We start from the raw sequence: 27,850 nt of genomic DNA, 5'->3' as shown, positions 1-27,850 counted from the left end.
GAAAATAATCGACTAGTCATCAGTATGACCATTAATAAAGCGCAGGGACAAACTCTTGAAAAAGTGAGTGCCTTCTAGCCCGAACCAGTATTCAGTCACGACCAATTGTATGTTGCACTATCTCGGGCAAGATCGATTGAAAATATTAAGATCCGGACACATCCGAATAATCGAAGCACAATGAACATTGTATGGAAGGAGTGTTATAAACTACATTACGAATGAATCAGTTATTACCTAGCTGTCCTCAGACACTCCCGGCACTAAAAGCCATACGCCATCATTATTATTATTACGTAGCGGTGTTAAATGTTCATAAAAACTATTGAAAAGGGCAGACAAAACAATATGACTACGACAGGCGTATCAGCACGAGTTATTTGACCTGGCTCAGTTCGGTGGTATTTGATGGTGCTCAGATACGTCAGCTGGCACGCAAAAAACTCCTGAGGGACAAAATTCCGGGACCTCAGCGTCACTGAAAAGCATCAAAAGTAGTTAGTGGAACGTAAAAGCAATATTATTATTATTATTATTATTATTATTATTATTATTATTATTATTATTATTATTATTATTATTATTATTATTATTATTATTATTATTATTATTATTTCGTTTCGGTCAGGTATGGACCACACTATTTCAACCGTTTCCTGTTTCGAGTTTTAACACTCGCCCAGTAGGCTACTCCCCCATCCTTCTTCGGTGAGCTTCCGTCCGTTCTCCGGTCCGCATCTTGCCTGTCTTCATTTTAGGTTTTGTTCGAAATCTCTGTAGACCATCAAGTTTCGTCTTTAAAGGGTCACGTTGTAAGATTTCATCACGTAAAATCCCCAATTCTTGTAGACTAAATCCTTTTCCACCTCGGTGAATCAGACCATAAAAGGAAATCCTTCTTGTCCTAATAGTGTCTGCTATTTTCTTCATGTGCAGATATAGTTCATGATTGTACCTTCTCCTGTATTCTCCATTTTCCTTTACTCGACCCAAGATGTTCCTTAGAATCTTCCTTTCTTTGGCTTCTAGTTGTTCTGCCAGACCTTTCTTATTCATTGAGAGGCATTCTGCTGCATATAGAGCTTCAGGTTGAATTATTATTATTATTATTATTATTATTATTATTATTATTATTATTATTATTATTATTATTAGTATTAGTATTAGTATTAGTATTAGTATTAGTATTAGTATTAGTATTAGTATTAGTATTAGTATTAGTATTAGTATTAGTATTAGTATTAGTATTAGTATTAGTTGCGAAATTAATAGCAGTGTTTCCGCACTACGGGGCACTAGGGAGATGTGGTCATTCTACTATCTTTAGATTGCATGTCAAGGTTTCCTCAGAAGAGAATATTATAATTTAATTTCAGCGAATGTTAAGTGTCACAACGCGAGCGTCTTGGAAAGGTGTTACAATCCAACTGACGACCTCGCTGCCACTCTGGGGCGAATTGCTGGTAATTTCATGTTTGAAAGGCAAAAAGAGCTTGAATACATTAAGTTTGAAGTCCTTCTCCTCTTCAGTTGATTATATTAATGTATAAAAATGTCCTTTTTTTCTGTGTTTGTCTAAAGTAAAGGGTTTGCTTTCAGGGAGAATCCCACAGATGGGCCGGAACCGACAGAAAACAACTTCTCCTTCTGGACGCAGACGCCCCCATTTGAGAAACATCTGAGCAACGAACTGGAGCTCCTTGCCGATGACGCCGACATCGACCCTGTCAAACGCTATCTTCTCTTACCTGCCATTGATAACATCCTGTTCAGAAAGATGTACCCAGACCGCCTGGTCCGTCTGTAAAACAGAGATCAGCGATGGAACACCTGATAAATATCTGCTAAAACAAAAACACTCCCTCAGTTTTTCTCAATACAATGTTTGATAACAATATACATATTAGAGAAAATCATATTTTATGGTAAATTATTTGTCTCAAAATGAATCTATAGCATGTATAAAATTAAAAAGAATCATCATGTACAGTATATTAAGTCAGAAACATTTAATACGGGATAAGATGCTTGAGTAGCAATATATTTATCGCTGTTAACGGAGCTGTATGACCTCTGGGTATACTCATATCGCAAGAACGGATGGAGAAGGTCCTGAAATGTGTCTCTGAACCTCGACAAAGAGTTCTTATCTACAAATAATTCATTTATAAGGCAATCAATCTAGGGTGACTCGAACTAACACCTAGGTATTGCTATTAAGTAAGAATACATTTTGGTGAATTTCCTGTCCGTCCTTGAGATATAAAACGATTTAATGTTCTCAAAGTAAATGAGTTCAATGTGACTTCTATTCTGTATGTTAACATTCATAATATTGTTTATCATGTACAGTTGTAACGATAAAGAGATCCAGCATCTTACAGAATTATAAAGTTAAAACTTGCCATTTACTAATATACGTATGCCAAATATTTGTGTCCACTGTGTTACATGTCTATTCATTGTATGAGGGCCTGCTTCTGTTATAAATTACTGTAATTCATGTTTTAGGCCTATAGTTTACGCATTGCTAAATTGTACCATTTGTGATAACGTGACTTCATCACGACTATTGAAAAGGATGCATACATATACATTTCTTATTCCTAACTATCGTCATAATAATATACATATGAATGTCGATAACTGTTAAAAATCAATATGATGGAAGCCTAGAGCGACCAAATTAACTTGCTGTGCCAGACATTAAGACATTTGTAAATTATTCGTCTGTACATTTTGAAATCGAACCGAATGGCTTATGTCATGCATAAGTAAACAGCATGAACAACGATTAGACTGAATGTATCTATATAACATTTAATTATATCAATTAATATTGAATTATCATTTTGATGGCTGGAATCGATATTATTGAAAAATCTATTTTCTTTTTGAAATTGCCGCTTTTCTGTTGTTTAAAACAATCAGTTCATTGTTTTGATTGAGGGGCAAAACAATGGACTTTCTGTAACATTCATTTGAATTCTAAGTCAAAAGCATTAGAGTATCACAAAAATGGAAAGTAGAAAACAAACATATTATCTAAATAACATATCTTCCATATCCTTTAAAAGAAAATCTATCCCATTTCTGAATCTATTTTAAAGTTCTGACAACAGAAGTGATTATACAATCAACAGGTCTTAATTATCTTAGACGTTTATAACAATTAGTTTCATTCCACTCATATGACAATAAATTTGTATGGTAATATAGGCTAATCTACTGGAAACCTTCAGTCTTAAAGAAAACGTGAGATGACTGACAATAATTAGTTTTATTATGAAAGAAAATAGAATCTGTTTTAGAAGAAGGAAAGGAATCTACTTTTCTACATCATTTATGAGTTTGCCAAGAAAGAACTCTTCATTTATATCAATTACAAAACAATTTGAAGAAACGAGTCCCTTTCATGTATTATTAAAAATCATGATTTCATTATCTACTGTTTGTAATAGAGCGATACGGAATGAGGAAAATTGTAATTTTAAAGAAAAATGGTATTAAATAAATGTTATAAAAATTAAGCATGATACTTCTTGGTTTGTTTATAAGAATCCTTCCATACAATTTCCTATCAACAAAAAAGTATTTTAGTTCTGTATCCAATAGCAAAGGAAGTTGCAGGAAATTTATCACCTAAAGCAGAACTCACAAGGTTACTAATAGCACATTCTGACAGCAATACTGACCCTGTATGCAGGATGTTCTGGAAAAAGGAGCCAGTATTTGTAGAGGAGGCAGCACGCAACAAACGAAGAACAAATGGTCCTATAAACATTGGTCGCCAACCAGGGGCGTAACGAATGTGATAAGGGCCCGCCCGCCTAAAAAGAAAACTATTTAGACTGAGTGTACAAAACTGCCTGGACTCCAACCAGGGGTGATAAGGGCCCGCCCGCACAAAAAAAAAAAAAAAAAAAAACTATTTAGACTGAGTGTACAAAACTGCCCGGACCATTTCCGTGCAGAGTGACATTAGGCTGGATATATTATTTTTATTTTTGTGCAAGGAGTCTGCGGGGCCTCTTAAACATTGCAGGCCCTAACGTTACGCCCCTGTCGCAAACCCAATATCTTCCGAGTTATAGTCCGCTACCACTAACATCAATGATCACAATGTTCCAATAATTTACGAAGGATCGTATGCAACAAAATACGTTCCTAACTAATTACTGGTCCTAACCGACTGCAAATATGATACATGAATGGTAGGGCACCGGCCCATTCTCATCGCAGGATTAGGCGACACGTAACATGGGTCTTCTATGAGCGACGGATTGGTCGGGGATAGCCAATACCTTGGCCTGCCTGTTCGCCTGACCTTAATCCTTTAGATTGTTGGCTTTAGGGACATGTGAAGACCATGGTGTATACGGTTCCCATAAATGATGTAAATACACTTCGAGAAAGCGTGTTCAATGCTTGTGATGCAATCCGGCAACAGCCAGGTGTGTTCCAACGAAAGCGTGATTCCCTGCGACGTAGAGTGGAAGGCTGCATTGCAATGGATGGCGGTTACATCGAGCACATGTTGTGAAGAGTAGATCAAATGTATCATGATCATTGATAGTAGTGGTAGTGGATCATAACTCATAAGATATTGGATTTGCGACCGATATTTATAGGAGCTTTTTCCCTTCGTTTGTTACGTGCTGCTGTAAATATTGTAACTATGTTTAAGGACACCCTGTAGAAAGGAATGATATAGTGAAGGTGAATATCGACGAAGATTCCAGTATTTTAATATCGGAACATTAATATTGGCTAAATTGTCAGCAAAAATAACGCGCAGAGGGCTCGCATCCAGTAGCGGCGCTACCCCCGCAATAATTGAAAATGGGCCCCTTATTTCCTGATGAGGAACGCTGCAAGTTTGTTTCGTAGTGCAAGGTTGTATATTATTACAATGAACAGCAACGACGATAATAATAATAATAATAATAATAATAATAATAATAATAATAATAATAAGTTACATAATTTAGTTTTCAAAACCGAAGGAATTAAAATAATACACTTATACACACACAAACACACACACACATACAATAAATGCATATTCCAATCACAGTAGCGCTGAGTGCTGGGGCTGTACCTTAATTAAGGCCATGGCCGCTTCCTTCCCACTCCTAGCCTTCCCTGTCCAATCGTCGCCATAAGACCTATCTGTGTCGGTGCGACGTAAAGCAACTAGCAAAGAAAAAATTCACAGTAACAAAACACACTGGCCGTCACAATATTAAGAAATGATCTCCTTCCTAGGACCAAACAATTTACAACTCAACCGTCGATTGCAGGCTACTTAGCTTCACTGACTGCCGAGTTACAAACAGGCTCGAAACTACAGTATTCAGACTTCAGATAAGGAGGATGTCTTTTTTATCGCATCTTCGCTCACCACTGTGTTCTCAGAACATGTTAATTACTTCAAAAGCCTTGTTGATTGTCGTGAGTGGCAGCAAGGGATGGTTATTATTGGAACAGGTTGGGAAATCCACATTCCTTCAGAAATATCTACCGTAGTCGTATTGACGAAAGAAGCTCTGCACTACGATGGCCTAAGTTTGGAATAACCCTCTGTAATACAAATAATATCGTGTTGTGTGCTGTAGCTTTATCAGCTACTGAAGTAAGAAACAGCCCCGAGGGGTCAGCGGAATCCTTTTCGCCGCCACTGCTCGCTCGTATCAGTATTTTGTTCAGTATCTACTGCTACACATTATTCATCTGTTCCCAACGCAGCATTCGATTCGACGCGAGATAAGTCTCAATATTTATTTTATTACATAGGTTTATATAGGAGTATAAAACCCTTCCAGAATTATGAGTTTCACGGATTCATGTCATCATCCATCCAAACCAAATCAACCAAACCCCATGGCACTACAGCCGTTGAAGGGCCTTGGCCTACCAAGTGACCGCTGTTCAGCCCGAAGGCCTGCAGATTACGAGGTGTCGTGTGGTTAGCACGACGAATCCTCTCGGCCGTTATTCTTGGCTTTCTAGACTGGGACCCCTATCTCACCGTCAGATAGCTCCTCAATTCTAGTCACCATCCATACATGAATAAATTAAAACGAAAAGTAAGACTTGACCAACTTTTAGCTCAGTGTAATAGCCAGTTCCTCTTCAGCTCCTGTACATGTTCGCACGCTTGTATACTGCATCGATACAAAGGTTTTCACAACATCCAGTAAATTATTAAAATAATCTACACACGAGCGATAATAATTCCCATAATCTTCCACATCAGGAAGTTACACTTCCTCCAACAGATTCAAAGGGATATACTTTTATAGATATTTGAACCACTTTTAACCCACCTTTTACGTTTAATACGATGTTTTGAGAGTGCTATAACCAAAGTTAGGCATGCTATCGACTGATCTGAATCCATATTCAATCGTACACAGTTAATAAGAAACATCTCAATACTGAACTGGGCCGATCACCTAGAAGTTAGGCCCGTTAAAACAAAAATCATCATCACATTGTAGTCATAAAGTGGCTTTCGGAAATCCAGATAAATATTTCTTTCTTTTTTCTTTTGCAAGCTGCTTTACGTCGCACCGACACAGATAGGTCTTACGGTGACGATGGAAGAGGAAAGGGCTAGAAGTGGGAAGGAAGCGTCCGTGGCCTTAATTAAGGTACAGCCCCGGCATTTGCCTGGTGTGAAAATGGGAAACCACGGAAAACCATCTTCAGGGCTGCCGACAGTGGGGTTCGAACCCACTATCTCCCGAATACTGGATACTGGTCGCACTTAAGCGACTGCAGCTATCGAGCTCGGTAGATAAATAAATAAATAAATCTAAATAAACGATTCAGTGTATTCCCACCCCTAGTTACATTTCCTGATACGGAGTCGGGAATGGGGTGAGATGAAATGATATGGCATGTTTTACGGCCAGATGCCCTTCCTGACTCCAACCTCAGTTGAGGAACTAATAAATTATGCTGAATGAAACTGGGTAAGGAGGTGGAAGGATGGAATCGACTGTGGCCTATGATTAGGAACTGTCGCGGCATTTGCCTGGAAGTGAAAATGGGAAACCACAGAAAACCATTCTCAGAACAGCTGACGGTGGGAATCGAAGCCACGCATCTCCCGAATGCCCGTTAACAGGCGCGGCCACTCCCCTCGGTCAATTACTTTCAATCTTTAATTTCCCTCGTTGTTTTCTTCTCCCTTCATGTTTTATTGTTAATTGTGTCTCTGCAGTTATTTTGTTAGTTGATATTTCCTCAATGTTCTTTCACTTATTTATTTTTATGTTTACATTGTGCTACTCCGTTGTAAATATTTTTTTTAATTTCGGAACTCTGTAATTCGGCTTTTCGCTGTTTTGGTTTCCCAAATAAATGGATAAATAAATAAATAAATAAATAAATAAATAAATAAATAAATAAATAAATAAATAAATAAGTCCGCCTTTGTGGTGTGGTGGTTAGCGTGATTAGCTGCCACCCTCGTTTGCCACGAAATTTGAAAAATGGTACGAGGGCTGGAAAGGGGTCCACTCAGCCTCGGTAGGTCAAGTGAGTACAGGTGGGTTCGATTCCCACCGCAACCATCCTCGAAGTGGTTTTCCGTGGTTTCCCACTTCTCCTCCTGGGAAATGCCGGGATGGTACCTAACTTAAGGCCACGGCCACTTCCTTCCCTCTTCCTTCCAATCTTCTCATACCTCCCCCCCCCCCCACAAGGCCCCTGTTCAGCATAGCAGGTAAGGCCGCCTGGGCGAAGTACTGGTCATCCTTCCCAGTTTTATCCCCGACCCAAAGTCTCACGCTCCAGGACACTGCCCTTGAGGTGGTACAGGTGGGATCCTTCGCTGAGTCCAAGGGAAAAACCGACCATGGAAGGTAAACTGATCAGGAAAAAAAGAATAATATATAAATAAATTCAGTAATTGGAGGAAAAACATCCTGCTCGCCTTTTCCAGGTCGATGTAAAACCATACAAAATCCTCTTAGACATGGTAACAGATGGTTAGGTAGTAACATCCGTGACTAAATTCGTACTCATATCATGTGATATTGTCTAAATAAAATTCTTCAATAATTACATCGTGATGGACTTAAAAAGTAATGTATTAGACTCAGACGAAACGAGTCTGGAATGTTATTGAAGAGATACTGTACTGTAACCGCTCCAGGACTAGGCCTACCACAACGAAACTCTGCTAGCTCATCTTGACCAGCTAGTGGCTAAAAATTCTAAGCAACCATCTCATCAAAAAGCTATATTTGTATTATTAAATAGAATAAGCAGCGCTTAGAAAAAATTACAGGCTACAACAATCGACCTCATGCAGACCATTAATATTCCATTCAAGAAAGCTTCTGAGTATAGACCTATGGGGATATGTACAGATTAGGGCAAATATGTTTATTTAGAAGAGAAATGCGCAATTGTGGAATCGCTCGAACTGACATAGAAGAAGAAATATAGGAACACGTGAAACAATCCTGACTTTAGGTCTGATCTTTGAGGATCGAATTACAAAAGACAAACCTACGTACTGTGTAGAGATGAGAAGAATGCAAGAATGAGGAATGTGGCCTGCAAGCACGAACTTCCTGTTATGCCCAGACAGATTGGCTCTTATCTGCTCGTATCTGCTACACGAAAACATCGACTCACGCTTTACAGTTTGCTGGATTACAACTGACAAGAGCGAAGAGTTGCCAGTAGAAGATAATATAAAGTCACCTGGATAGAAGTGGAGTTGCTATGGTAACCATTGCGTCACTGGCTCTGCTGGTGAAAACCCCTTCGCCCCGTGCCTCAGCGGGCAAGTGCATTCTTCTGATCTCCCAACAATACATGGCACTCGTAGATCTAGAAAAGGAATTCGATAATGCTGATTGTGCCAAGTTATTTGAGATTCGGAAGGTGATTGGGATCAGATACCGCGAAAGAAGAATTATCTACAATCTGTATGAAAATCAGACAGCAGTGATAAGAATTGAAGGCTATGAAAAAGAAGCAGCAATCCAGAAAGGAGTGAGGCAAGGCTGTAGTTTATCCCCTCTCGTGTTCAATATTTACATAGAGCAGGTGATTAAGAAAATCGAAGAGGAATTTGGAAAAGGCCGTCGATATTGTTATTCTAGCTGAGTCTGCAGAAGATCTGGAAAAATTGCTGAGTGGTATGGACACAGTCTTCGAGAAAGAGTGCAAGATGAAAATACATAAATCCAAAACAAAAGTAATGTAGTGCAGTCGAATGAAGTCAGGTGATGCAGGATATACTAGATTAGGAAACGAAGTCTTAAAGGAAGTACACTGACTGAGCAAATGTCATGGGATAGCGGAGCACTGATGCGCAGGTGTGTTGTCTGCGCACCACACGCCCCCTGTGCCAGCGGCAGTTGTATAGGAGACCTTGTGAGCAGTGGCTGTGCATGTGACAGGTGTAACATGGAACGCCGTCGTGACCTGACACCGTTCGAACGGGGTATGGTGGTCGGTGCCCGACGGATGGGAAGTGGGATTTCGGAAGTGGTGCGGAAATTCGGCTTCACACGATCAACCGTGTCCAGGCTGTATCGTGAATGGTTGAATGCGGGTGTCACCGTCCACAACAGACGAACGACCGGCCGTCCAGCCACCCTCGATGACAGTGACCGGCGACATCTGAGACGGATTGCCAATAGTGACAGACGGGCAACCGTGCAACAAATCACGGCTCAATTCAACACAGGCCGTGCTAGACATGTTTCCCAGTGGACAGTCCGTAGGAACATGGGTTCTATGGGGTATGGGAGCCGGGGCCGCACACGGGTGCCACTGTTAACCCAACGTCATCGGGCACAACAACGCGCATTTGTCGCCAGTCACCAGCGATGGACACTGGAACAATGGCGTAACGTGATATGATCGGACGAATCACGATTTCAACTGCACCATGCCGATGGGAGACATCGTGTATGGCGCAGACCACATGGTCTGGGGTGCATTTTCCTGGTACAGTATGGAATGGACCCCCTAGTTGTTCTGGAAGAGACTTTGAATGGTACGCGGTATTTTGAGCTGCTCGGAGACCATCTCCACCAATTTTTGGCCTTCCAGCGCCCTGACGGTTCTGCGGTGTTTCAAGATGATTTTTTTTTTTTTTTTTTTTTTTTTTTTTTTTGCTAATTGCTTTACGTCGCACCGACACAGATAGGTCTTATGACGACGATGGGACAGGGAAGGGCTAGGAGTTGGAAGGAAGCGGCCGTGGCCTTAATTAAGGCACAGCCCCAACATTTGCCTGGTGTGAAAATGGGAAACCACGGAAAACCATTTTCAGGGATGCCGACAGTGGGGTTCGAACCTACCATCTCCCGAATACTGGACACTGGCCGCATTTTCAAGATGATAACGCGCCGCCACATCACTCCCACGTCGCCCGGGAATGGTTCCAGGAACATGCAGCGGAGGTACAAATAATTGCCATGGCCACCGAGGAGCCCCGATATAAACCCTATCGAGCATATCTGGGATGTCCTGGAACGCAAGCTCCGTGCCATGCATGGATCTTGCACCCACGAACAGACCAGCATTGGCGGCCGCTCTGCAAACGATTTGGTGTCAGCTGCGTCCAGAGGACTACCAGGGACTTGTCGAGTCACTTCCACGGCGTCTCACTGCAGTTCGCAGGGCCAGAGGAGGCCCCACACGCTGTTAGGTGACTATCCCATGACATTTGCTCAGTGTACATGATATTATTACTTAGGAAATGGAACAGCTAATAATGGCAGAAGTAAGGAGGGCATAACAAGCAGGCTAGCAAAAGGAAGAAAGCCCTTTACTTAAGAAAAAAAATTTCACGTCGAACATTAATATAGGAATTGGAAAGACGTTTCTTGAAGACTTTCATCTGGGGCGTGCCACTGTATGGAAGTGAGACTTGGACAATAACTAGCTCAGAAAGAGAATAGAAGTTTTTGAAATGTGGTGTTACAGAAGAATGCTGAAAGTGAGATATCTAGATCGATTCACGAATAAAAATATAGCTTACTAAATCGAATTGCTGAGAGGAGAACGATCTGGCGAAATTTGAGTAGTAGAAGAGACAGGATGATAGGACGAATCTTAACATACCGAGGTCTTGTTTAGATTTTGAGGGAAGTGTAGTGGTAAAAAGGGCAGGGGTAGAATATGGTATGAATATGACAAGCAGATCAGAGCAGATGTAGAATGTAGTAGTTACGTAGAAATGAAAAGTTTCTCACAGGATAGGGTGGCATGGAGAGTTGCGCCAAACCAGTCTATGGACTGACGACCCAAAAAAATCATGTAGGCCTACATAGAACGAGAATATTATACTCTTAAAGCTACGAACCTGATAGCACAAGAGTAATTCATTATTTAAATATGCCTGTGGAATATTTATTTAATGGTGAGGTAGCGATTAATCACCACGAGAGGTGTGAAACCAAATTACCCCATAGGCCTTGCAACTCGAATACAGACGACGTTGAATACCGTGGTTTCCTATTTTCCTATACTAAGGCAAATACTGGGACAGATCCATGTATAGGTCATGGCCGCTATCCCATTACGTTCTCCGGACCTCAATTACCACTGTAAATCTCCTTGGGCTGAGAGAGGCTGTTACCCTGCCGTACCCGGGCATAAATAAGCGGGAGCAGAGCTAGACTCAGCTGGGGATCGCCATACTGGCCAACCCACCCTCCCAAATTTGCCTTTTAGTGTCCTTTTTGTGACAGGTAGGGGATACCATAGACGAAATCTGAGCCCCACCTACAGGAGGAAGCAAGCCGAGTATTTTGCTATGATATCCAGATACTGTGAAGTAAAAGAAAAGTCCAAAAGGAAAGAACATCAAAGGCACATCTACGTGATGTTTCTCTGCAAATCCTAAAAACCATCGTCGTTGAGGAAACAAAACCGCCAAGCGAGTTAGCCATGCAGTTAGGGGCGTACAACTGTGAGCTTACATTCGGGATATAGTGGGTTCGAACCCCACTGTCGGCAGCCCTGAAGATGGTTTTCCGTCATTTCCCATTATCACACCAGGCACAGCTTAATTAAGGCCACTGCTGCTTCCTTCCTACTCCTACTCCTTTCGTCCCCAAAAGATCTATTTGTGAGGATGTGTCGTAAAGCAACTTGTAAAAAAAAAAAAAAATGAAACGTACCCCCTTATGACACAATGCTCTTCTTATCCATTATTGTCCGTAACACTGTTCACGTCTCTCAGCCAGATATGGATATGCAGTCATTCTTCTTCTTCTTCTGCCGCTTTTCCCACATAGGCGGGGTCGCGGGTGCAAACTGCATCGAACTTACGGAACTGGCGATGTTTTACGGCCGGATGCCCTTCGTGACACCAAGCCTACGTGGAAGGATGTAATCACTATTGCGTGGTTCTGTGGTGGTATGTAGTGTAGTGTGTTGTCTGCGTATGAAGAGGAGAGTATTGAGACAAACACAAACACCCACTCTCCAACTCAGAAGAGTTAATCAGATGCGATTAAAATCCCCGAGGCGGCCGGGAATCGAACCCGGGGCCCTGTGAACCGAAGGCCTCAACACTGACTATTCAGCCAAGCAGTCGGACCGGGTATGCAGACCATCAGAACAATTTTCTTTGAGCTCAAATTCCTATGCATGAGTGTAAAGGAAAATAATAATAATAATGTTATTTTTTACGTCCCACTCACTACCTATTTTACAGTTTTCGCATACGCCGAGGTGTCGGAATTCAGTCCCGCGGAAGTTATTTTACGTACCAGTAAATCTACCGACACGAGTCTGACCTATTTGAGCACCTTCAAATACCACCGGACTGATCCAGGATCGAACCTGCCAAGTTGGGGTCAGAAGGCCAGCGCCTCAACCGCCTGAGCCACTCAGCCCGGCTGTAAAGGAAAACGAATCATGCCGTATTATACTGTCGGAATGCATGTTTGCGTGACGCACTTACCTACTCCCACACTATGATGTATTTAAGGTTATTCTTAATAATAATGTCATTTGCTTTACGTCCCACTAACTACTTTTCCAGTTTTCGGAGACGCCGAGGTGCCAGAATTTAGTCACGCAGGGATTCTTTTACGTGCCAGTAAATCTACCGACACGAGGCTGACGTAGTTGAACACCTTCAAATATCACCGGACTGAGCCAGGATCGAACCTGCCAATATGGGGTCAGAAGGACAGCGCCTCAACCGTCTGAGCCACTCGACCCGGCTAAGGTTTATTTTCCTTTACACTCCTACGCATAGGATAATGATCACAAAGAAACGTTGTTCTGCTGGACTGCATATCCATATATAGCTCTGAGGCGGGACCAGTCATTAGAAATATAATGGATAGGAAGAGAATTGTGATATACGAGGTATTGGACTTCGCCGTCGTTATTTTATTTTTCCTTATATGCAAAAGAAAAATACAGACTAGCACAAGCAAGGAAGAGCTTTCTTAAGAAATGTGCTCACTTCAAACATTGATATCGGAATTAGAAAGATGTTTTTGAAGACTTTCGTGTGGAGCGTGGCATTGTATGGAAGTGAAACATGGACGATAACTAGCTCAGAAAGAAAGAGAATAGGAGCTTTTGAAATGTGGTGTTACAGAAGAATGCTGAAGGTGAGATAGATAGATCGAATTACGAATGAAGAGATACTGAATCGAATTGGTGAGAGGAGATCAATTTGGCTAAATTTGACGAGAAGAAGAGATAGAATGATAGGACACATCTTAAGACACCCAGGACTTGTTCAGTTGGTTTTTGAAGGAAGTGTAGGTGGTAAGAACGGTAGGGGTAGACCAAGGTATGAATATGACAAGCAGATTAGAGGATGTAGGATGCAATAGTTACGTAGAAATGAAAAGTTTAGCACAGGATAGGGTGGCATGGAGAGCTGCATCAAACCAGTCTATGGACTGATGACTCAAACAACAACATGCAAAAGAAAAAGAACATATTATTAGTGAAAAAACTCGTGGATAACGGGAATTTCAGCTTGCACCAGTAGCCGGGATTGAGGGGAGCAACCTCGTCGTCGTCGTCGTCGTCGTCGTCGTCGTCGTCGTCGTCGTCATCGTCGTCCCCCCCCCTCCCCACACTAACTTCGTGGAAGAAACATTACATTTTTCATTTCAACCGGTGAAACTGCGAATTACAGAAATTATTCTAACAAGGAATTTGTGCAAGATCCGTTGTCTCATAGGCTAATTATTTCCTTGATTTTCTTTAATTATTAACAAAATTATTAGCGGAAATAAGCAAGAAATGTCGTTCGTCGTGGCTAACCGATTTGTATAGCGCCACAGCAAGTAGTGGACACTTTGCATGTGCTGTGAGGAAGGGTAGCAGGGATACTTTTTTTTGCCAAAGTCATGGATACTGAGGTATGATCTACCCGCTTGCCACGCACATTCGTCTCTCTGTCAGCCTCTTTAGTGTCTGTTAGGTTTCTCTTTTAGAATCTGCTTTACGTCGCACCGACACAGATAGGTCTTATGGCGACGATGGGATAGGAAAGGCCTAGGAGTGGGATGGAAGCGGCCGTCGCCTTAATTAAGGTAGAGCCTGGTGTGAAAATGGGGAAACGACTGAAAACCATCTTCAGGGCTGCCGACAGTGCGGTTCGAACCCACTATCTCCCAGATGCAAGCTCAAGCTGCGCGACCCTAACCGCACGGCCAACTCACCCGGTGTTAGTTTCTTGGTGTGTAGTCAAATACTAAATGATTTTTAATTGTATAATCACGCCGTACTTCTATTTCATCGTAATACATCCGTAATATTGTTCCTTTGATGAAAGTGTTACTATATAGTACTGAATCAAAATCTCCAAAAAAACCTGGCATTACCGCACTTAAGTTGGCAAACTGTCAACCTTCACCTCTCTGTCGAAATTCGCTCAGAGAGCATTAAAAAAATGTTGTAGCTCTTTTTTCTTTCGGTTTTGATGATACCCCCTATATACCACAAACCCGGTACGTTTTGTTGCCTGTACCTTCTTTGCCCCCCCCCCCCCCGCCGCCTGTACTACTAATTTTCAATCGCCGCTACTGGCTCACGCCTCCATATTCACAAGAACATAGTTGCCTCTTAAGACCCCCATACAGGATCAAACAATTTGCGCAACAAAGGGTTTGTGCAACGTCCTGTTTGCGCGAACGTTGGTACATACACATTGCCATTGTATGTGCAAATCTCAGTTCATTTTTGAAATTATCGGGAGAGGATGTCCGACACAGAAGCTGCTTGCGCCGCGATAGTTATTGCTTGTTTCTATTGAGTTTCTTAAGTTCTCTTCGTTACGAAATATGAAGGGTACTAATTTTGGTATGCACTAGGCCCTATCTGCTTTGGGATTAATCTCCTTCATCTTCTCCACCAGTTTCTCATACGCCACATCCTTCATATTCCTATTTGTATACACCTTACTCTTCACTTTCCAAAGTTCAGGCAACTCGCGGTAAACAGTGATGAACTCTCGCCATTATTGTTTTTGTTGACGCCATACTAAACCGGACTCAGGTAGATACAGGAAAGGTCTTCACGCGGCCAACTGTCGTCAAACAATGCCATAGACATAGAGTGTGTTGCGCAAATTATTTCGGTCTCTCTCGATTTGTTTCAAACAGTTGTGCAACTAGTCAATCCGAGCCATATACCATCAAAATGTCTGTGCAAAACCCTTTGTTGCGCAAATTGCTTGGTCGTGTTTGGGGACCTTTACATGATAACCACACTGCATGCACAAGTGTTAACCATTGCCGGAAAAAGTGTTCTCTTCGTTTATTCTCGCTCCTTGTCAAGTATGATAGAAGAGCTGTTATCAAATTTTTGAATGTTAATTAGCCTGAATGGCCCCAGCCATGAACTTGTGGACATCAGAACAATCGAATTCTGTTCCCCTAGTCATGTGATAAGGGTGAGTTATCAATGAAGAGATAACAGCACATGTATTCGCTGATCAGTACACTCGGAGTTGTCCATCAGCTTTGCTGCCGCTCCTTCTTAGACATCTAATGCTACGTAGTGCTTTCTGAAAAACAGGTAAGAGTTCTATTTTCACGTACTATTTCTTTGGAAAATAATAATCTACTGTACAAGCTAAACTACTATTGATTTTGGTCTTATTAGAAAATTGAGTAAGATTATCATGACATACGCCATTTTCACCAGAAATAACTTACTGAATCTTTCTTACTTCACGATGAAGTGATATGGCAGTCTGACATTTCAGATAAGCTTATCTAATCTCTGTTGTGGTTAAAGGAAGGTTAAGAAGCTGTGCGATTTTATTTCACAGCGTATTGTGTTGGCATGATTCTCCTTTTATCTTATTCAGTTTATTTTCTACATCTGATAACGTCGGGGACAAATCAATTGTGCGTGTCCCATTGCTTGTGATTCTCTAGTCTTCCCTAATAACTAGGCTGAGTGGCTCAGACGGCAAAGACTAACCTTCTGACCCGAAATTGGTGAGTTCTACCCCAGCTCTGTCCTAAAAGTGCACAAATACCTCAGCTTCGTGTCGGTAGGGTTACCGGCACGTAAAAGAACTACAAAAATGCGCTAGGGGCTGCCTGGCCGAGGCGGTAAAGGCGTGCTCCGTTCACCCGGGAAGGATGTGGGTTTGATTCCCAATCAGGAAAGTGACAAATTTAGGAAACGAGGTTTCCACTTCCGGAGGTGCACATGACACTGAGGTTCACTCAGCCTACACCAAAAATGAGTACCAGGTTAATTCCTGGGGGCACGGGCGGCCGAGCGTAGAACTAACAAATCTACTCTCATTAAGTGCCGAGGTTAGCCTACGTAGAGTGGGACCCTTTACCTTCCACCGCTCCAAGGGCCTTCATGGCCTGTACGGAGATGACTTTGCTTTGTCCAGTCTAGGAAGCCAAGAAAACGGCCGAAAGGATTCATCGTGCTGACCAAATGGCACCTAATCTGCAGGTCTTCGGACTGAGCAGCTGTCGACTGGTGGGCCATGGCCCTTTGGAGCGGTTGCTCCATGGGATTTGGTTCTTTTGCCCTGCAGCCTGGTGGACCCTGCCCCATCAAGCGACTACTGCTCAGCTCGAAGGCTTATAGATTGCGAGATAACGCGTGGTCAGCGCTACGAATCCTCTCAGCCATCATTCTTAGATTTCTATGCTAGGGCGACTATTTCACCACCAGGTAGCTGCTCACTTGTTCTCACATAGACTGAGTGAACCTGAAACCAGCCCTCAGATACAGAAAAATACTTGATTTGGTCGGGAATCGAACTTGAAACTTGCCGGTAAATGGCTGGCTTCTCCTAAATAGTCGTTCCTAATAGCTGGGCTAAGTGGCTCAGACGGTAAATGTTCGCTTTCAGACTCCAAGTTGCTTTGGGGGAGAAGGTTCGACTCCGATTCACTCCAGTATCATTTGAAGGTGCTGAAACACCCCGGGCCTCATATCGGGACTTTTACCAGCAAATACTAACAATCAAAAGAAAGCCAAACTCCAATGCGCTAGGAACTCCATTATTCTTCGCTTACCAAACGACAGCTGCACAGGTCGAAAGATCCGTAGGTTACGAGATGACATGGGGTCAGAGCTACGAAACTTCGCGGCTGTTTTCTTGGTTTTTCCAGACCGGAGCACTACCTCACCATCACATAGCTTCTCAATTGTTCTCACGTAGGCTGAGTACACTTAAAACCTGCACCTTTATTTATTTATTTATTATTTTTTTTTTTTTTACAATTTGTTTAACGCCGCACCGACACCTTCGGATAGGAATGGGAAGCAAGTGGTCGCAGCATTATTTAAGGTACAGCTCCAGCATTCGCCTGGTGTGAAAATGGGAAACCACAGAAAACCATCTTCAGGGCTGCTAACAGTGGGGCTCGAACCCACTATCTCCCGAATGCAAGCTAACAGGTATGTGATCCAAACTGCGTACGCACTCGCTCGGTGAACCGGTCCTCAGTTACAGGTAAAATCACTGACTTGGCTGAGAAGCGAACCAAGGGCTTCGGGGAAAGGGGTAGACTCTCTACCCCTAAACCACGATGACGATAAAAGGTTTCCGTGGAAAAAAAATCCAGCCCCTTGGTGTCTCCGGAAACCCTGTAGTTAGTGGGACCTAAATCAAATAACGTTAATAATTGAAAATGAAAACCTTCCAGTCATTGACCGGGTAAGGGATGGAATGAATGAAGCAGATATAGGCTATTAGTACGATGGGGTCGCCACTCCCAAAGTGATTTATTAATGACTGATAGATGCTATGAAATGATAATGAAGATGTTGCTGGAATAAAAGATGACAGGAAAAACCGGAGTACCCGGAGAAAAACCTGTCCCGCCTCCGCTCTGTCCAGCACAAATCTCACATGGAATGACCGGGATTTGAACCACGGTATCCAGCGGTGAGAGGCCGACGCGCTGCCGTCTGAGCCAGAGAGGCTCCAGTTTATTTAATTATCTTATGTTATCCTTTATTTTCAATCCTTTGAAGTGTGATAAAGGTTGTATTGTTGTTTGAGTCATCAGTCCATACACTGGTTTGATGCAGCCCTCCATTCCACCCTATCCTGTGCTAACCTTTTCATTTCTACGTAACTATTGCATCCTACATCTGCTCTAATCTGCTTGTCATATTCATACCTTGGTCTACCCCTACCGTTCTTACCACCTACACTTCCTTCAAAAACCAACTGAACAAGTCCTGGGTGTCTTAAGATGTGTCCTATCATTCTATCTCTTCTTCTCGTCAAATTTAGCCAAATCGATCTCCTCTCGCCAATTCGATTCAGTATCTCTTCATTTGATTCGATCTATCCATCGCACCTTCAGCATTCTTCTGTAACACCACATTTCAAAAGCGTCTATTCTCTTTCTTTCTTAGTTATCGACCATGTTTCACTTCCATACAATGCCACGCTCCACACGAAAGGTTAAGATGTACGAATTAATAATCAGTCTGTCTCGAGCCTAAAACTGTATCCAGAAAATAACCTTTAGAGTGTAGTATTGTCCTTAGCTTCTCATCAAGGCGGAGCGTGTTCAAATCACGGTGAATGCAATTTAGGTTTTCGAAATGGTAAGTCATAGCCCTACAGTTCTAATTCTATACCCAGAACTGTAGATCTCGTATCTTATGGCAACAGTCACGTAAAACTATAAGATTGATTGATTGATTGATTGATTGATTGATTGATTGATTGATTGATTGATTGATTGATTGATTGATTGATTGATTGATTGATTGATTGATTGATTGATTGATTGAGTGATTGATTGATTGATTGATTGATTGATTGATTGATTGATTGATTGATTGATTGATTGATTGATTGATTGATTGATTGATTGATTGATTGATAACCGAGTGACATAGTCATTGGTTTCTAACCAAAGAGGGCCGGGCTGAGTGGCTCAGACGGTTAAGGCGCTGGCCTTCTGACCCCAACTTGGCAGGTTCGATCCTGGCTCAGTCCGGTGGTATTTGAAGGTGCTCAAATACGTCAGCCTCGTGTCGGTAGATTTACTGGCACGTAAAAGAACTCCTGCGGGACTAAATTCCGGCACCTCGGCGTCTCCGAAAACCGCAAAAGAGTAGTTAGTGGAACGTAAAACAAATAACATTATTATTATTATCACCAAAGAGGCCGTGTTTCGATACCCAGGAAATGCAATCTGTTTTTTTTTAATTTCATGTTCCCATTATTCGAATTGCATGTAAAACCGGAGGTTCTCTGGCTAGCCTGAAGTCTATATGGTCCGCAGTGTTCGTATGGAGTGAAGGCATATGATGTTGATTCAACTGTCGGATGGAGACGTAAAGCCTTGAGCAGACCCCTTGATGCTATTCGACAGGACTAGACAATGTGCCGGCAGCGGGTTTCACCCTATCACTTCCTACTATCATAAATCACGCCATTCATTTCATCTCATTAACTCCACTGATGAGGTTGACGTCAGAAAGGGCATCCGGTTGTAAAAACTCGCTACGAAGATTCATCTCACTTCAAACCATACCCCGTAGAGAAATGGGACAAGTGTGGACATACATTATTATTATTATTATTATTATTATTATTATTATTATTATTATTATTATTATTATTATTATTATTATTATTATTATTATTATTATTATTATTATATAGGTATCTGTGGAGAGGTGCAAGGCTTGTAGCTCTCAGATTCGAGTGCTTAACCAAAACACCATCGTTTACATATAATAATAATAATAATAATAATAATAATAATAATAATAATAATAATAATAATAATAATAATAATAATAATAATATGTATCCTTGTCCCGATGTAGAGCAGCGAGTTTCAGGCACATGCCAACTGAAAGTGAACCATTTAACCAAGCAACATCCCATCTGCCTATCTTAAACTTCTATCGGTACTGGAATGAATTAACCATATGGTCGGGAACCGAACTCGGATTCTCTCTGAACCGAAGGCCACTACGCTGACTACTCACCCAAGGAACCAGACATGTTGTTCATTATTATCGTTAATAAAATGTACTAACGTCAGAATATGTTCATCTTCCGAGGAAGACATGTGGTCACTTCGGTGGACAAGCTACATCTGCAAGACATCTGTCATGTTGCCCCTCAGATCATCAGCGACTGCACTTTGGTGAGAGTAACCTACCTAAGAGTCTCTAGTGAACTGTTGAAAACATACTCGACCATTACTCACACCGCCAGACAGTATTGCACAGGTGTGAAAATTGGACTGACTGTTATTCTTAAACCTGAAGGAGCAATTATGAAGCGCCTATGATAATTACTGGGACTAACCAAGAGACTTAGTGCGAGGAGAAACCGGCAATGAAGATGCACGTAAGTAATACGATAATTAGTTCACGAGGGAGTATTTATACTGACAAACTAAACGTTGTTAATAGAGCATTACAGAATACTGAACTGACAATCAAAAAATATGATCCACTGTAAAAGAAGTACTTGCCTAAGCATGCTTGGTGTACGCCCCTACGCGTGTTGTTGAGACCACCCGGTGAAGGCCTCACGATCGCGGGTTCTAGGTAGCCGAGGTAGACAGTGTTGCCAACTCTAGAAATAAGTCACTAAATCTGGAGGATTCTGGTTGTCGTTTGACAAAAAGAATTCTCTTAACAGCGACGAGTGACTTATCTAGCTATTTTAATATTTACATAGCGAGAATTCTGGAGGATTTGAACTTTTATCAGGGTTAGGGTGTCAGATAAAAAGTGTCAGTTGAAAAAAGAAAGCTACGTAGTTTATTCACTTGTATTTTCGACGTGCCATTGTTGAAAATAACACTAATACTCGTAATAATAACAATTATTATTATTATTATTATTACTATTATTATTATTATTATTATTATTATTATTATTATTATTATTATTATTATTATTATTTTGAATGGGCCACCAGAGGACCACGTGCCAATTTCAATTCCTTCTTCTTTGTTCTTTCCTTTTCGTCCAGTACGCTTTCAACTGTTCACTATGTTTCTTCTTTCTGTCTTCAGACCACTTTGAACCGGTCTTTTTTACTTTCCTACCTTGGAATCCTTCTATTTTCAATACTTTTTTCCGAAAGCCTTCTCTATTATTTATTTCTTCTGTTGTTATATTGTTTTTTTCTAAATCCTTTCTTACTTCATTGACCCAGCTTGTCGTTGATTTCTTACCCCACAAATATCTGAAAATCTTACGGGTTAATCTGCTATCTTGCATTCGATATAAATGTCCAAAAAACATAAGTCTCCTTTTCCTCATTACATCTGATATATTTTCTATTTTTTGATATATTTCAGCATTACTTCGTAATTTCCAACCTTCTGCTGTGTTTTGTGGGCCTAATATTTTCCTCATGATTCGCCTTTCTAGTATTTCTAGTTTATCTAAATTATAGTTTAATGCCAGACATTCGCTTGCATATAGGCATTCTGGCTTCACTACTGTGTTGTAATGCCTTATTTTTGCATTTTTGGATAGGCATCTTTTATTGTAGATATCTTTGGTGATACCATAAGCTCTCTCCATTTTATGTACCCTCTCCTCTACTGCAAATTTTTCTAAACCATTTTCTTGGATTATTTCCCCTAGATATTTGAACTTTTTAACCCTCTCTATTTGGCCAATATCTGTTTACAGAAATGTTGGTGCATCCCAAATATTTGTTAAAAATTTTGTTTTTTCTGCAGAAATTCTTAAGCCAGTTCTGCTGGCGATTCTTTCCAAGACATTTACTTGGGTTATAGCAGATGTCACATTTTCAGAAAGTATTGCAAAGTCATCTGCAAATGCAAGACAATTTATTTCGATCCTTTTGTTTCCTCTTCCTAACCTTATTATTATTATTATTATTATTATTATTATTATTATTATTATTATTATTATTATTATTATTATTGTGTTATTTGTTTACGGTCCACTAACTGAATATTTTGGTTTTCGGAGACGCCGAGATGCCGGAATTGTGTTCCCCAGGAGTTATTTTACGTGCCAGTTAATCTACCGACACGATGTTGACGTGTTTGAACACCTTCAAATACTACCGGACTGAGCCAGGATTGAACCTGCCAAGTTGGTTCAGAAGGCCAGCGTTCTACCATCAGGGCTATCAGGTTGTCTGAAAATAACATTATAACCATGCCGGTGACTACTGTGGAAAGAGAAATCTGTTTATCTATGTTAAATAGAAAAGAGGTATTCCTGAGAAATGTAATGACAACTGATTCACGATTCAACTCTTCGTCATTGTGGAGAGTTAATTCCTTGACAGTGATAGGTTAACGTTACTTCTTTGTACGTTCAACTCTTGTCCCGTTCCTCTACGGGATCTGGTATGAACTGATATGAATCTTCGTAGCGAGATTTCCTGACGTCAGCCTCATCAGAGAAGTTAATGTGATGAATGACGTGATATATGATATTAGGAAGGGATAGGTGCCGACACAGCTTACTCCTGTCGAATAGCACCAAGGGGGTTGCCAAAAGCTTAACGTCTCCATCCGACGGACGAATTACCATCAGCTGCGCCATCTGCTCACACTCCATCTGAACGCTGCGGAGAGGTTTGGAATTGAAGCCAGGCTTTTGGCACACAACCTAGTGATTTGAAAATGTATACCACCACCTCTCTTACCCTGCCGGCCAACATTCTGATGTAGTCGGCATCGTGTCGGCAGATTTACTGGCACGTAAAAGAACTCCTGCGGAACAAAATTCCGGCACCTCGGCGTCTACGAAAACCGTCTAAAAGTAGTTAGTGGGACGTAAATAATAATAACATTATTATTATTATTATTATTATTATTATTATTCCGATGGTGATTTTTCTTACCAACAGGGCTCGAATCGGCTAACCACGGTGTCAGATCATATAAACTTGACAGCAGGTTGTAATAATAATGTTATTGTTTATACGTTCCACTTACTACTTTTTGACTGTTTTCGGAGACGCCGAGGTGCCGGATTTTGTCCCACAGGAGTTCTTTTACATGTCAGTAAATCTGCCGACACGAGGTTGACGTAGTCTAATTGAGCAACTTCAAATACCGCCGGACTGAGGATCGAACCTGCCAAGTTGGGGTCAGAAAGCCAGCGCCTCAACCGTCTGAGCCACCCAGCCCGGCGATAACAGGTTGACTGACTCGAGTGCCATATCTGGTACTCGCTAGTTTGTTTGTTTGTTTGTTTGTTTGTTTGTTTGTTTGTTTGTTTGTTTTTTAAGTTGCTTTACGTCTCAAAGGCACTCATAAGTCTTATGGCAACGATGGGACAGGAAGGTGCTAGGAGTGGGGAGGAAGCGGAAAGTGGAACCACGGAAAACCATCTTCAGAGCTGCCAACAGTATTGTTCGATGTTTCGTTTAAGAGTCCTTGAGTACCATACCCGGTACTCATTATTGAGAAATGATATTTATGAGCTCTGTACTTTTATGTATATTGCTTTCATTTAGAAACGTAAATAACTGACTAACATGGAAAAGTATGTAATGATGCCATATCTTTGGTCAGGAAGAGAATATTTTTCAATTTGTTGTATTAATTGGTAATTCAATGAAAATAACAGAATTCAGAGGAAACATTGTAAGAAAACTTATTGCAAAGAATGATGAACTAGGCTACCAGGGACTCCTCATACTCCTAAGACTCTACACAATTTGGATAAACAGCAGAAACGGAGTAATTGTTCAAGTTGTTACAAAGCTAAGAGTGCGGTCGAAGGAAGGAAGAATGCACTCATGGCTACAGAAAAGACTAACACAAAATACAGCGAGTGTGGAATTTAAAATGTTTTGACTGTTATTTTTCCAAATATCTTGGAAGGAAATTTCCCTAACAGGAACAAAGTTGTACTTCTTTTATCTAGTTTTCGAGTAAGCAAGATGAACAGTAATACAATATAATTTATTTTTGAAAACTGTTCCTTGAATAAAATTTAATAAGGATTTTTCCCTTCACCAAATTTAAGGAACCAAATATGAACCATTTGTTAAATGGAATTTCAGCAGTTAAATTGTTCAAATTATAAAAAATGCCGAAGCATCTTTTTAACAAAAGTTAAATTTTGAAGGCATGAGTACCATATAGAGTACTCGCCTATTTCTGAGGCTATGAGTACCATATATGGTACACCGAGCGAGATGGCCGTGCGGTTACGAGCGCGCAGCTGGGAGCTTGCATTCGAGAGATAGTGGGTTCGAACCTCACTCCAATGTTGACAGCCCTGAAGATGGTTTTCCGTGGTTTCCCATTTTTACACCAGGCAAATGCTGGGGCTGTACCTTAATTGAGGCCACAGCCGCATCCTTCCCAGTTCTAGATCTTTCCTACCCCATCGTCGCAATAAGACCTATCTGTGTCGGTGCGACGTAAAGCAAATTGTAATTCGGTAATCCGAAAGAACTCTGAAGCCAATATTGTCTGACACCATATGAGAAACGGGCGTACGCTTGCTTTCCCTCGGACTCAGCGAGGGATCCAACCTCTACCACCTCAAGGGCAGTCTCCTGGAGCGTGAGAATTTGGGTCGGAGGGATACAACTGGGTAGGAGGACCAGTACCTCGACCAGGCGACCTCACCTGCTATACTGAACGGGGGCTTTGTGGAGGGATGTGAAGATTGAAAGGGATAGGCAAGGAAAAGGGAAGGACGCGACCGTGGCCTTAAATTAGGTACCATCCCGGAATTTGCCTGAAGGAGATGTAGAAAACCACTTCGAGGATGACTGAGGTGGGAATCGAACCCCACCTCTATTCAGCTGATCTCCCGTGGCGGAGTGGACCTCGTTCCAGCCCTGGTACCATTTTTTTCAAATTTCGTGGCAGAGCTGGGAATCGAACCTAGGCATCCGGGGGTTGCAGCTAATCACGCTAATCACTACACCACAGAGGCGGACATATTTGATTTCTGATCAAAAATCGCAACATTTCAGTCATGACTCCCCCTAAGAGAGGATGGTTTCCCAGTTGTAGTTCCTCTTTAAATAATATTCACCACCGGGCGAGTTGGCCGTGCGGTTAGGGGCGCGTAGCTGTGAGCTCGCATCCGGCAGAACCCACTGCCGGCTGCCTTGAAGATGGTTTTCCGTGGTTTCCCATTTTCACATCAGGCAAATGCTGTGGCCGTATTTTAATTAAGGCTACGGCCGCTTCCTTCCCATTCCTAGGCCTTCCTGTCCCATCGTCGCCATAAGACCTATCTGTGTCGGTGCGGCGTAAATCAAAATAGCAAAAAAAAAAAAAAAAAAAAAAAAAAAGCAATATTCACCACCTCCACCACCACCACACTGTTAACTAGGCATAATTTAGCAGGTACTTAGCTTAAGGGCTTCATGATATCAGTAATAACAACTCTATAAAATTTACTAAACGATGCCATTGATGCTTTCACGGCCCGTATTTATATAACAATTGTTTAAGAAGCCTTTCTCGTGGACAGTCGAAATGTTCTTCTGATGACGGAGAGCACAGTTCTCTGCGAAACGTGAAGAATTTCACCTTATTTTCTTGATACGGCATAAGCCCAAAAAGCATATACAGTATCATGTCTTTACTAAACGAATTTACTAGAAATATTTGTATACCTCGTATCAACCTGTCTGTCGAAATGTTCCCTTCCTAAAACCTCAAGTGAATATTTGACAACATTCTAGTGACAAGATTCACGGGTGCTTTTATACAAATGGGGCCGGTTGCGAGATTTAAGAAGAGGAACAGCGGGGTGCCTGTCAAACAGCAGACGTGGGCATTATTAGCCATGATCCATACTGTATAAATAAAAAAATGCAACGTGCCTCCGTCACCATCGGGCTCGTGATATTGCTTCATTCTCAAACAATGTAGCGAGTTTAATATTAAATTTCGATCAACCGTATCCGCAGCCAGTTTATTATCAGAAATCAATCCAATAGTCTCCATAAAATTCAATTACTGGTCGCAAAAATGAAGTATAAATTCGCTGGAAGTCGATGCAATAAATTGAAAACATACTATGTAATTTGCTTGAAACACAGAGAAAAAAAGGAACAGCTAGTATAAGACTTTTCTTTTTTTTACAAGTTGTTTTACTTCACACCGGCAGAGATAGGACTTTTCGCGACGATGGGATAGAAAGGGCTAGGAGTAGGAGTGAAACGGCCATGGCCTTAACTAAGGTACAGCCCCAATGTTTGCCTGGTGTGAAAATGGGGAACCACGGAAAACTACCTTCAGGGATGCCGACAGTAAGGTTCTAACCAACTATCTCCCGAATACAAGCAAACAGACGCGCGCCCCTGATCGCACGGCCAACTCGATTGGTGCTGGCATAAGATGATGTGGTAAGTCAATGTAATATATTTTAAGTATACGTTGTGGTATTGTTTGAAAAACAGAAAACAAATGAAGAACAAGTAGGAAAATCAAAAACATGAAAATGAAATGGCGTATGACTTTAATTGCCGGGAGTGTCCGAAGACAAGTTCGGCTCGCTTCAGGCAGGTCTTTTTCATTTGACTCCCGTAGGCGACCTGCGCGTCGTGATGACGATAAAATGACGATGAAGACGACACAGACACCCGGCGGAATTAACCAATTAGGGCTAAAGTTCCCGACCCTGTCGGGAATCGAACCAGGGACCCCTGTGACTAAAGACCAGCACGCTAACCATTTAACCATGAAGCCGGGCAATAAAAGATATTATGTAATGTCTTTGAAAGCCGGATCCTTGGCTGAATATTCAGCATACAGGCCTTCGATTCTGAGGACCCCGAGTTCGATTCCCGGCAGGGTTGGGGATTTTTGTTGCATCCGGTTAATTTCTCTCGCTATGTGTTTATCTCAATACACACCTTTTCGTACACACAACATATCGTAATACTACGCACTACAGAAACTTCTTCTTCTTCCTCCTCTTCTTCCTCTTCTTTTTCTTCTTCTTCTTCTTATTCGTTTGCCTCACGGCTGAGGCATCGTTGCTATCATAATTCTCCCATCTAGCTCAAGGATTTCCAACTTATAAGGGTTCGAGGGCCATGTTGGAAATCTTAGGCATGATCGCTGGTCGCACTTTAATAATAGGCCAATTTTCGTAAAATTCTCCAAATAGAATAGAGGTGTGCGCGTCTGTGGTGTAGTGGTTAGTGTGATTAGCTGCCATCCCCGGAGGCCCAGGTTCGATTCCCCGCTCTGCCACGAAATTTGAATAGTGGTACGAGGGCTGGAACGGGTTCCACTCAGCCTCGGGAGGTCAACTGAGTAGAGGGTGGCGGACATCCGATTCCCATCTCAGCCATCTTCGAAGCAGTTTTCCGTGGTTTTTCAGGCAAATGCCTGAATGATACCTAACTTAAGGCCACGGCCGCTTCCCTCCCTCT

General features: G+C 41.6%; 2 protein-coding genes across 3 annotated transcripts in view; both read left to right on the top strand.

Annotated features, from left to right (window-relative positions):
* Nplp1 (Neuropeptide-like precursor 1) overlaps window positions 1-3,526 on the top strand; it is a 363,389-nt gene extending 359,863 nt beyond the window's left edge. For both annotated transcript variants that reach the window (XM_067136355.2, XM_067136354.2), the window contains one exon: window positions 1,600-3,526. In XM_067136355.2, coding sequence (XP_066992456.2) covers window positions 1,600-1,682 — 83 coding nt within the window. In that variant the 3' untranslated portion in view covers window positions 1,683-3,526. The remainder of the gene's footprint in view (window positions 1-1,599) is intronic.
* A 12,423-nt stretch (window positions 3,527-15,949) lies between these two features.
* The window catches only part of LOC136857141 (serine/threonine-protein phosphatase 6 regulatory ankyrin repeat subunit B), a 140,122-nt gene continuing 128,221 nt past the window's right edge, over window positions 15,950-27,850 (top strand). The window contains exon 1 of the mRNA XM_068224986.1: window positions 15,950-16,041. The gene's annotated coding sequence lies outside the window, so the exon portion shown is untranslated. The remainder of the gene's footprint in view (window positions 16,042-27,850) is intronic.

This window comes from Anabrus simplex, chromosome 1, assembly GCF_040414725.1.
Source record: "Anabrus simplex isolate iqAnaSimp1 chromosome 1, ASM4041472v1, whole genome shotgun sequence".
Classification (NCBI taxonomy): Eukaryota; Metazoa; Arthropoda; class Insecta; order Orthoptera; family Tettigoniidae; genus Anabrus; species Anabrus simplex.
The sequence above is the reverse complement of the archived record's forward strand: the minus strand, read 5'-3'. Positions and strand labels throughout refer to the sequence as shown.